This window comes from Ruditapes philippinarum, unplaced genomic scaffold (genome assembly GCF_026571515.1).
Source record: "Ruditapes philippinarum isolate M1 unplaced genomic scaffold, ASM2657151v2 ctg1450_1_1_1_1, whole genome shotgun sequence".
Taxonomy (NCBI): domain Eukaryota; kingdom Metazoa; phylum Mollusca; class Bivalvia; order Venerida; family Veneridae; genus Ruditapes; species Ruditapes philippinarum.
Window position 1 is genome coordinate 180,385 of NW_026851729.1, and position 12,880 is coordinate 193,264.

At 33.3% G+C, this 12,880-nt stretch overlaps 2 protein-coding genes across 2 annotated transcripts in view; one reads left to right on the forward strand and one right to left on the reverse strand.

Annotated features, from left to right (window-relative positions):
• The first annotated feature begins 1,252 nt into the window (after positions 1-1,252).
• LOC132738316 (uncharacterized) lies at positions 1,253-2,604 on the forward strand. The gene is made up of 2 exons (XM_060725801.1): positions 1,253-1,376; positions 1,883-2,604. Exon 2 carries the CDS (start codon positions 1,885-1,887, stop codon positions 2,581-2,583), a length of 699 nt encoding a protein of 232 aa, XP_060581784.1. The 5' UTR covers positions 1,253-1,376; positions 1,883-1,884; the 3' UTR covers positions 2,584-2,604.
• A 1,191-nt stretch (positions 2,605-3,795) lies between these two features.
• Positions 3,796-12,880, reverse strand: part of LOC132738346 (serine-rich adhesin for platelets-like) — a gene marked incomplete at its 5' end in the record, with an annotated part of 86,303 nt that continues 77,218 nt past the window's right edge. The window contains 5 exon segments of the mRNA XM_060725832.1: positions 3,796-5,311; positions 6,036-6,219; positions 9,805-10,604; positions 10,606-11,473; positions 12,658-12,764. Coding sequence (XP_060581815.1) covers positions 6,039-6,219; positions 9,805-10,604; positions 10,606-11,473; positions 12,658-12,764 — 1,956 coding nt within the window.

The window sequence follows — 12,880 nt, forward strand, 5'->3', positions numbered from 1 at the left end:
ACTTTTTACAATATTATAACCGGCAATATTTGGTTAAATAAACTTACGTCACTGTTTACCATGTGTGAAATTTTGTGAAAACTTTGAAACTGTTGCGAAAAAACTGACCTTTATCATTTATACATTTCAAACAAAAAAAGAGAAATATGGAATCCCTAAGGAACTTACAAAGCGGAAAATTGAAAACGTTACAGGCTCGGGATATAGCCTGTTCAATGTCGGTATTGCTAAGTGGCAATCTCCCGTCCACGCCCTTCACTGGCTTCAGAAGATTTCAACATTTAAACATCAAAAATGGTGAGAAACATAGATCTGCAGTTGTGTTCATACGACCATCATGTGACACGTTCGTATACGATTCCATGAAAAGTGACTTATGATTCCCGGGTAACAGAATGCGTAGGCCCTGAACGAAAAAAATCATATAACAATATGTGTTTTCTATTTTGGAAGGACAAAGTTCTGGTATTTTTAACAATTTTGCTGTGATTTGGACTTTGCTGTTGTCAATGTATCTAACTTTCTTCATAACCAGCAAAGTTCATGTAATAATTATGCTTTCATGATTTTATTAAACAGATTTTGTTCTAGGAGTGTTTATGGTATTTTAACTTCCTTCTATTTGAACTTTAGTTTGTGTGGTTCCAGTTTTCCGTATGATTACTCTTGAATATGTTCCCTGCTTTTTAATTTTGACGTCTGTAATATTGAATGAAGGTTCCCCTTTTAAAATTCCATTTTATTTAGTTCCGCCCATTTTATCGTTTAGGGGAAACGCACTTTTTTACTTTGGCGGCCATGCGCCGCTTTTCATGTACGCGACACATTGGAGGTTCTATGATAACCGCCGTATGAACACAACTGCGAATTTTTATTTTCTTTATTTTTTAAAATTAATGTTTAAATTTTGAATTCGGCTTCAGCCGATGCTAAGGGACGTTGGGTAGCTCGTTATTTCTAGTACTATGCTTAATCAAGCCGAGCCTGCAACTTTTTCTATTTTTTTTTTTTAGGGATTCTGTTTTTCTCTCTATTTTGTTTCACCAGTGTTTATATTATTGTCAGGGACAGATTAAGAAAAGAAATAAGTTAACAAAGTGTTAGGTCGTACAGTCGTTTAGGGTGTTCCGGATCTTAGTTAGTTCCGGACCACTGTCAGTAAACTAATAAAATTGTGAAACATGTAGTAAATATTTCTTGAAATAGTTGTTTGATTTTGAAAGAATGGTCTTTTCTGGAGAAATTGTCGGTTATTTATTTACCAAAAGCGATTTTCATGACATGATTTTATTTACTGATGACAAGTGACCTTCACATTTACTCCAGAAAAAGTACGGGAAAAAATGGCGATTCTGTGAACAGGGCCTCGTGAATCGGTAAATATTGAACCAATACATCATGTTTATATACCAAAATGTTCACAAACATGTCCTCTGTCAATCAAAATAAGCGAAAATACCATCACCTGTTCTTGACAATAGTCACATGCCATGAAATGAAAGCAGTCGTTCGGCTAGTTTCGAATCACGTGACCTTCCATACTGGGGGTGTTCTCAAAAGCACTTTGGACTGTCAAAACAGCTGATTTCAAGTCACAATTGATGTTTAATAATGTTGTAAATTAAAATGTGTTACTGTTTTGATAATTGGGATATTTTTCCTGAATTATAGCTGATTTATTGAGGATTTATTTGTTTGAAATGTGATTTTTTGTTAGAATGTTATCTGAATGTATTTAAATTACAACTTTATTTAACAGACTGACAGAGTTATTCATGCAAAATATATTTATGTGTTTCATTTTTTATTTCCTGTTGTATGGTGAAATTAAAAACAATTTCAAATAACATCAGTTGCACTTAAATATGTAATTTATTTTCAGAAATGGGGAAACCAAAACATCAGAGTCCAGCTGTCAAAAAAGCAAACGCAGTTAAAAAGAAGTACAACAGGGGCTCACCTGGGAAATCACTCCGGTGCAAGAGAGCAATTCTGGCCATAGAAAAAAAAGAGGTAACTGTCAGGAAAGCATCAGAACTGTATGGCTTATCTTATGGTTATTTACATAGGCGTCTTTCTGGAGAGGTTGAATTAGATAGTCGAAATGGTCCACAGCCGATTTTCACTAAAACTGAAGAAGAGGCGATGGCACATTGGCTGAAAGAAATGGCCAGTCGAGGCATGGGGTTAAAGCCGGGAGATGTTTTGGACTTTGTTCAGAAATTAGTCACCAATGAAAAGAAACAAACACCATTTGCAAATAATAGGCCTGGATATGACTGGTACTATGCATTCATGAGGCGTAATAGTCACATCGTTGAAATGAGAACTGAAACCCCACTGGAAACTTGTAGAGCTAAACTTACAAAAGAGAAGACAGACAAATGGTACAGTTCATTTAGAGAGTTTTTGTCATTGAAAGGATTGATTGATAAGCCAACCCGCATATGGAATGCTGATGAAACAGGGTTCAGTATGGGAAGTACATCCGGCAAAGTCATTGGCCCAACAAGAGCACAACACCCAACTCAAGTGCCTCATTTGTCTGGTGGTCACAGTAAACAGCGTCTTACTGTAATGTAACCAATCATTTAAGATTATGATCTCAATCAGTGTTTACATGCTTTAAAATCTAGTCATTTTGTATGTTGTCTATTTGATTATTCTTTGATTAACTGTGATTACCCTGTTAAACCAATTATTTAAGATTTAAGATTATAATCTTGTTAGCTACTGTGTCAATTGTTACCATCTTGTTTAATAAATAATTCTGAATTATAATAATAGTTTAATCATTATTCTCTTAAATTGACCCATGTGTAAAATGGCCTTTTTGTCTGTTCTTCTGATAATTAATGCCAATGGCTCTTACAAACAAAGAATATTTCTGAAACACATCACAATTACTTGGGAAGGTTTTTGAAAATGTTTTGAGAAGATCCCCAATATGGTCCGAAACTGCCTAAACTGAACCGGAAATAACCGAAAAGGTCATGCTGCTCGAAGGTACAATCAAGAATGAAAGCTAACAGCTTTTTGCAAAAACTTATGTTGGTTAAAGAGAGGAAGAATTTATCTTTCTCTTGAAACAAATAAAATTCCATCAATGCTACTTTCAGATAAGTGACAAATATAATTGTTGTTAGCGATCCAGAACACCCTAAACGACTGTATACATTCCATTCATTAGCCCATCGTTTAACAACATATTGACCACTGCATTACGACATGGATGCCTCTGGACACCAAATAATAGACGTTGAAGGTCAGCAGATTTTTTAAAGTATTCACTTGACCTTAATTTCATAGTGACAGAGTACACATTTATCAGTTAAGTCTGTACTGAGGTATAACACTGGGAAAAACCTTTTATAAGTGACAATTAAGCTTTTTGTCAAAGTAAAGAATAAATTCAATAACAAGAATTCATCATGCTTAACACTTTTGCCAACTAAAATCCATTGATGCATGTCAGAGTTATGGACAAGATAACATTTTCTTAAGCCTTTGGGACCTTGATCTTGGAGTTAGGTGTCTTTGTCTTGTGCATGACACACTCTTTCATCAGAAGTGCCAAATTATTTCCAAAATCCTTTGATGCAGGACGGAATTATGGGACTGGTGACCTTTGACATCTAAGTGTGGCCTTGACCTTTGAGCTAGGGTTCTAGGACACTGTTTCATCATCAATCACATTTGTGCCAAGTTATTGAAAAATCCCTTGATGCATGACAGAGTTATGGTTAGGACAAGATTTGCTTGCTGAACAGCATGGACAAAACTAGACAATGAGTATTATTTTCATATTTTTTTTATTTAATTTATTTTGAATATAATTATTGTTTAATAAGCTTAATTTGAACAATGAAATACAGCATTTCATAAAATCAATTGCACACTGTGAAATATCATTTGACAAATTTAAAAATAGTTGGATACATTGTATAGCCTTTACATATTTTTCAGTAATAGTTATGAAAATGTTTGAGCATTTATTTTGAGTCATCAAAAATATATTGCTAAGCAGACTGGCTTGAAGTTGAAATAGAAATAAAAGGAGCATTGAGAAATGAAAAATATTTATATATGAGCCGCGTCACGACAAAACCAACATAGTCTGGATCCATGCTGGTCGCAAACGCACAATGTTGGTTTTCTCTGACGCGGCTCATATATTAAGCAATGTTTACATGAATTTAAAGTGAATTGGCCTATAATGGAAGGTGTGTAGTACTAAAAATAGTGACATTGTACTATTTAGTACCAGGCATAACAACAAACCATAACATTATATACATGTATGTAAAATTATATATATGTATGTACGTTGTTGGCAAGAGTGAGAGATACATGTTCTGGTATTACACCATGTATATTTATCTAGCAGATAATAGAATGTCCAAAATATATATTATTCATCATGTAAAGTTTTATAATGTTCATACTGAATAACTTAGAACTTTATCAACAATTTAGTTCATAAGAATATCCAAAGGATGCATTTTCATTGCTTTAATCAATATTTGAAATAGTTCTAGAAAATGTACCCATTGTAGACCAATCCACTTTAAACATTTATTACAATATTTTAATAAGGCTTTAAGTAAAATATTAAAATGAGCTGATAAAACATATTTGGTTAAATAAATTCTTCTTTGAACTTCAGAATTACAACTATAATAAAATATTAAAAATATTTATTATCTTTTTAAAAAAATAAATGTCATTAATGCTCAAAAATTATTTCAAGGTCATTTATCCTCAAAGTCTATAAAAAAAACACACCAGAGAACATGTATAAAAGTGAGAAAAAATGGTTCAGTAAGTAATAAGTTAAGGAAACATAGTACATATACAATAATTTATGTCTTTGAAACATCTTTGTCATCAAAGGAAGCATTGCTGAATACAATCTGTAATAAATAATTTAAAGAAAATAGAGCAACATAGTTTATATTAACTCTGAAACACCTTTCTGATCAAAGTACATGTAACATTATTGTATTCAGTGCGTTCAATTTTGTAACATTAATAAAAATGTTGCTATTATAAAACCATGGATCACTGGATTAAAATCTAAAATCGTTTTTATTTCTCGATCGGGTCATATTTCGTCAGGCCTTCAAAAAGCATCATAAAATAACAGTTTTTATAAAATGCATGTAAAAATTCTGCAGGTATTAATCTTGTGTTGAATTTCTCCGTCAGGACGATGTAGTGACCGGTTCCGAATTTCTGTTTATTGATTGGACTAGCAACATTTGACATACTGTCACTTCTATGTCATACACGTTCTTTCTAAAACCATTACCTGAAAATATAAAAACAATAATAAAATTTTAATAGAGGCATGTCTGTTGAATATTTCAAATGAATTTGCAATGTCAGTTAATATAAATACAAAAATAAACTTCTTTCTCTTTCTATGAACCTCTTTTTCTAACTATTTCAACTTATGTTTTCGTTCCTTCCATGTGCTATTAAACAAATTTTTTAAAACTTTAGAGCCTGTAGTGACTTCTTACCTGCCCTACAGAAATCATCTGTTCTGTTTTGGACCATGTCATATCTACAACAGGATCGATCTCTTTTCATAAAATATTTTGACCATAGCAGATTTTAAGACAGTAACAATAGAATAACTGATGTCACTTGAAGAATTAAAGTAAAAGCTTGGGATGGCTAGAACAATATAAGATGTAAATATCAGTTTTAAGTATAAGGGCCCCGTCTGTGTCTGCCTGTTTAAGGCTGCCAAATTACAAACAGTTGTTACCAACTTCTGTTGCTATCATGTGAGGTAGCTATCCTGCAAGCATTCAGACAGTCAAATTTTTCTATGCAGGTGTCATTTATTACAGATAATGCACAGAGGAGGACCTGATTAGTCCCCCTTTAATTTGCTCTGATTTTCATACCTTGTCATCTTATTGGCTGCTTCAAATTCAAATATTTAAAATCAACCAATGAAAATGAATCTTACATTTTCTCCACTAATATTCATCGAATCAACAAGGGTCTTAGAAAATAATTACCTGTCACACAGATGTAGGAGCATGGTTCCCTTCTCCATCGAACCATTCTAACATCTCATTACTAAAAGCTTTAGATAAACTGCCTGCCGGTGACAAGTGAAAGTTGCTCATGTTTAATGGTGATGCCACGTTTCTTTCTGGGGTAGAATATTGCCGCTGGTGATGAACACTACGTTGGGTGTTCCTGTAAATTTTCAACAAACATGCCAATTAAGTTACAAGAGAATAAATTTAAGACTTTAAACTTAATTTCATTTGGTTGGAAAAATAATTTAACACTGGTAATTCTGTTATACATTGTTCGTTTCCAATAAATTAAACATACAATGTAAATATCAATTACTAAGTAAGTAAAAAAAGGTTCCATCTAACTTTATATAAACTAAGTTCTTGGTATGTTTTTACTGCCTTTTTTTCTGTGATTTGTTAAATATCTAAGAATTGTTTTCAAAACCAATTTTTCAACTTACCTATATGATATGCAGCCCCAAATGGAAATATATTTGAGCCGCACCATGACAAAACCAACATAGTGGGTTTGCGACCAGCATGGATCCAGACCAGCCTGCACATCCACGCAGACTGATCAGGATCAATGCTGTTCACTTACAAATATATTACAAGTAGAGACACTGATAGCAAACATCATGGATCCTAATCAGTCTGTGCAGATGTGCAGTCTGGTCTGGATCCATGATGGTCACAAACACACTTTGTTGGTTTTGTCATGACGAGACTCAATTTTGAATTATTTATAGTTACAGGTGTACAAAATAGTTGTCATATCCATTTTTAAAAGACAATAAATTCTAATCACAAAATATTACCCCGCAACCCCCTAGAAAAAACTAATAGATCAATGGATATTATGGGGATGAATTATAAAGTGAGGGCACTGACAAGGGAGTTAACCTCACCAGTTCTATTATTACATAAAGAGTTCATTTTAAATTTTCAGATTACGATAGATTCAGGACTTAACCTTCAAAGTTGGCTATTGTCAAAATAGTTCAAGTAGGTGTACTAAAATCATTCTAGTTAACATACAATATTAACAAGTTATCATTAGAACTATTTAAAACATGGGAGGTAACTCCAAAAAGGGAGAAAACCAAAATAACAAGATTGCTATCAAGGGAGACAACCAATATAGATTGCTATCAAGGGAGACAACCAAAATAACCATACAGCTATCAAGAAACCTGTTGGCATTCTGAGGCTACTTAAAGATCATATCTGCACCGCCTAAAATATGCACCACATATGACAAACAAAAAGTAACAAATTTGAAAGCTTAGGTCAATATGAAAGATCCAACATAAAGTGGCCACTGTCAGGATTTTCACAATGACTCATGAATGTGTCAAAATTAAAATGAAACCTGGCTCAATTTTTGTAGTACAATACTGAAACCCCTTAGGCTCTGAATGGACTGTTCCAAATTCAAAGGAGAGCAAATCCATAACAAAAATTTGGCTGGTTCAGGGTGAATGAAACACAATTATGATACAAGTCAATACACAATTTATTTATTGCATTTAGGGGTTAAATAAACCATCAAACTTTTACACAGTCTTGGAATGAATGCATAATTATGTTAACATTAACAATGTCAATATCTTAACCACTCAATGTATTACAAATTAATAATTAATATTAGAAATAAACTCAAGTTAAAATAAATTCAAAACAGGATTCTTGCAAATTATTTGTTTCATACAAAAATTAATAGTAAAAGAACTTTTCTTGTTCAAAATACCAAACATAAATCTTTGGTTTAAAATGTCATTTTGAGGTAAAACAAATAAAAAAAATTAAAAACCAGACAGATAGGAAAGAGGAAGTGATGTTATTGTTTAAACAAGTACAGTATTAATAGTTTAAAAAAACCTGTCATGTATAGCAGTATGTCAGTCATTTTATTTCAATATTATTCTGCTTACATTGAAGCATCACTAAAATAAAGATATGCCTAATTCACGTCTGCATTTACAAAAGAAGACATTTTTTAAGTAATAAAAGATTTTATATATATCTAATACTTAAACAGAAGCATTGAAAGGCATAAAAAATGTAGCTAAAAATAAAAGTAATAATATGACAACATGCAACAAACGTGCCTTGTGTTTATTGTGACACACATGAAACAAATGTTTTCATTGGTCAAAAATGATGTGATATTAGTACAGCTAATGTGCTATTATCCAATTAAAACTGCTGTTACATACTACACCATGCACACATGCCATACTCATCTTGACCCAACCAGTAGATCACTTTTATCCAATTAAAACTGCTGTGTGAAAACTGCTGTGACTAAAAATAGCATGCACGCATGCCATATCTAAATTTAACCCAATCAGCTGAAGTGCTACTGTCCAATCAAAACTGCTTTTGCAAAAAAAAAAAACTAAACAACATTCATGCACACATGCCAAGTCTAAATTTAGAACATATTTGACCTTGACATCAATAAGCAGAGGAAGCAGTTTGCAACAGTAAAGCTTTAGAATTGTTCAGACATATATAATTATCATTACCCTAATTTAGCCTAATCAACTTAATAGATTGGTTTGGAAGAGTACATTCCTGATTATAGGGATAGCAAGTAATTGTAGCAAATTCTAGCAATTAACAGCAGGTCTGGTCAGCCTGCACGGATATGAAAATTGACCTGGCTCTATACTGCCAGCATAAGCTTTTTTTTTTATAACTTTGTTCAAAATGCCAAATTGAACAATTCGTCACCTTAGTGCAAGAACTCAATATCTGCTTCTTTATCTATATGCAGTTATTGAGTTTTTGCACTAAGGTGACGAATTGATATAGGCACAAAAAAGATACTTTAAAGTTCCAATATCTATATTAATATTCAAATCATTTGTCTATGAAATTGTTTTTTTTTTATATTGCAGATTATTGCATACTTTGTGCAGATATTTCTTTCTAATCTAATAGAAATAAAGCAAGAAAAATGGTTGAAGTAGAAGAACATATTCCTAGCATTTTAATATTGAACATTTCAATCAAACTACATTCAATCAACTTGTCTGGAATCGTAAAACTACACTAAATCTGTTCTAAGATATATAAGCAGTGACAGGAAAGTGTATTCAAAATCAATTGACTTTTAATACTTAAGATGAAGGAAATATGCTGAAGACCTTAGGAAAACAAGAATGAGGCTCTAGTAACTATTTAGCTTTTTTCTTTCTTGTTTTGCTTTACTCAACTAGTTAGGAAAGAATGATATATATAAGAAGCAGAGATGCTAAGCACAGCACACAGAGGCATTTTTGTGCAAAATTTTTAAGCAAAACAAAGCAAACAAAATTAAAATGAATGCAGAAGATGGCGCAAGCAAACAAACAAAAAATGATTACAATTCACAATGAACCATCACAGAAAACAACATTTCAGGTCCGATACTTCTGAAAAAACTTTGTTCATACTCATTTGCTATGGACATACAGCAAACATACGTTTGTTTTACGGATATACAAAAAATAATCCATACTTGAAAATTTCAGACTTGTTCAGTTAAGCACTTTTTTATATAAAGTTTTGTACATGTATTAGAAAGCCCAAGTTACATCATGTTATCTTATCAAATTCATTAGCACATTACACAAGATTCAGCACATCATTGAACATTGACATTATCATTCAACCAATGAAACATTTATGTATATTCATATGTTCAAGGTCACAGTGTCAAAATCTGGCACAAGGTCACGTCTGCTGCTGCTGCACTTGGTTGACCTCTCACCTGGAGCTTGGTGTAGCCGGGGCTTCCTGACTTCCTTTCCGTATATCTCGCGATGTCCGGACTGGTTCACATTTCATTGATGTTGGGGGTTGGTAATGTGTTTGCTTACTAGACTGGTGTTGTGCTTTATACAAAACACGGCCACCTTGTGTTTGTACAGTATATTGAACACGTGACGTAGATGTGCTTACACCGTAAGTTGTTGTTGACGTAGATGAAACTGAATTATTTCTAGAATTTCCGTAACCCGTATGATCTTGTGAATTACTGGACTGTGACGTGTAAGGATGGTTACTGGTCATGTGACGCGATGAAATGGGGGAACCATATGGGGATGTAGAGCTGGTGCTAGTTCCCCTATATGCTGGATGCACCTGACTTGACGTTGATTGTCCAAACTGATGACCCTGTGGATGATGATATGAAGAGGAATGATGTGTATCACTTTCCGACGAGTGTTGTGACGGACTACTTGCTCTCGACCCAACAAGAGCATTATGATATTGTTCTACTAACCTTTGTCTGCGTAATTTTTCACTATACTTATAAAAGTCTTTCATTTCAAATGGTTTTGATACCTCAACATGAGGTGACATTTTAACCGTCACAATTTTACTTGAGGTTGCCTGTGGGATACCATGAGGCGAGTCTATTATGTTAACACTAACTTTATGTTCAGGATGAGGAGGTTTTGAGTGAGTATGGGCTCTTGCCCCTTCATATCCCCTAGGACTATAACACTGGCCTTGTGGCGAATCACCGCCACCACTTCCTATATAGGATTCACTACTAAATGTTCTTTTAGTCGGACTTTGAATAATTGGAGAAGGTTCGGGTTAAGGCAGATTCCTGCCACCCAGTTCGAGACTGTGTGTATAGTTCTAAATTTCTCTCTGATTTGTGATTATTGGAAGGCCCAGTCTCATGATGAATTGGAACTTCAATCATTCGATGACTTGACATAGAATCGTGCCTCTCTGTATTATACCTATCACTTCTGCTTGGATAATTTTGAGTCGATGAATTCACCATGTAATTTCTTGAACGACTAGACAGTGGAAAATCTGTCTCCTTGGTTACAACTGGCTGTTCTTTCCCTTTTGAAGAAAGATCATATTCAGATCTAGATGTTCGTTTCCCGAACCTCGATGGTGTATTATTTGAAATTTCACTACTAGCATCAGTATCACTTAGCTTACGTTCATATGAATGATTCTGGCGCTTTTTTAAGTTCCGTTCTAAACTTCCGTAACTTTTCTGAGACTGATTATATGTGTTTTCCACTGGTTTAGACTGCAATGGTATTCTATTATCAAACACATTATCTAAGGTCTCGTAATGAGATTCACTAGGCGTATTTAAATCCTGGTTACTTTCGTACCTAGATGTCCGGCGAGAATTCACATTATACATATTATTTGTTGAGCTAAAACCACTATCCTGGCTACCTTCTAAACGACCATGACCTGCTTCCAGATGACTCTGACCCCCACCAGATTTACTGTCAAGGTTAACACTATCAAGACGACCTTGACTTCCAGACTTATTGTCATAGTCACTATGTGAGCCTGTCTGTGGTTGGCTACGACCAGCAAGAGTTGGGTATGTCTGGTTACGATACTGGGTAGAGTACACAGAATTTGGTTTGTACATATCATCCAATGTCGGGCTGAAAATATGCAAAAAAATGAGAATAATACACATCATCCACTTGTCTTTCTTTCAATTTGAACAAAAAACCTTTAATCACTTTGAGGGAAAATTTCAAAATATGCATTCTGAATGAAGTGTGGACAGTGCAAACCATGATCAGATGATACTAATGAGCAGGCTGGTCACGGTCTGCACTGGTCACATGGGTATAATTAGTTGCTGTCAGCTGGTTTAAGGTTAACTTTCAGTTGTGTCTTTTTACCATTGGTTGCTAGCCTACTAAATTTTAGTATTTTGATCATAATAATAAATGGGCAATTCCAAATTCAAAGCAAGTCCAGTCCATTAATCGAATTCTGCAAAGAAAAATCAATTTATTATCTCTAATATTCAAATTCTGCAAAGAATAATCAATTTATTATCTAATGTTTTAATTCTGCAGAGAAATTATTAGATAATAACAATGACCTCTATTTATCATTACATTATTCATTGTATATAAAAACAAAGTGTTTATGTCAAATTGATGACTAGATGTATATAAATGCCAAATATTTGTTGTATAGTTGAATCAATAATTTATTGTCATAAAAAATTTCTAACAGAAGCTGATTTCATGGAAATTTCAAATAAAAATATTGGATATTGTTTTAAATAGCATTGAATTTCACATATAAAAACCACAAAAATGACAAAAATTAGTTCTACATGAAAACAGTTGTTGTCAATTGTATGATAGAATGTTTAAACATCACCTGGAAACAAAGTGTATGTATTATACATTGAAATATTATATGATGCCATTAACATATCAGTAACAAAGATTTTTTATGTTTTATGTTGTAAATGGGACACCGGTGTACAGAATGGGGAACAATTTACAAACTTTAGTATTTATCCCTTGTGACAACCATTTAATTTACCGTTTTCTTCATTTTAATATGAAATTCAAAACCTACCAGCTTTCAACAACATTCAATAACATTTAATATGCTTTAATCTAGTGTTACTTTACAATTCATTTTATTTCAAAAAATTTCAAAATTAATGAAATGCTAAAATCAAACCTGCACCAGTATAGAGCCTGGTCAGACTGCATGGCTGTACACACTGGCCTGGCTCTATACTGGTATATACCAAACATATTATCACTGTTAACATTGACATTATATAAATATATAAAACATTTTCATGAAATACCTGCTGTGCGTGGGTGGGAGAGTCATTGACGCTATTTCCCGCTCAATGGGGAAGTTTTTCGGAGCTGTATTAGATCTCTGTAGTGGAGAATCTAGTCGACCTTCGTGCTGAAATAAACAAGCAAACAATCATCAACATTCAAATTCTAAATTTTTAACAATACTTTAAACATAAACAATATTTTTACAAACTTAAATTCAGATTTTAAAAGTTCATCACAATA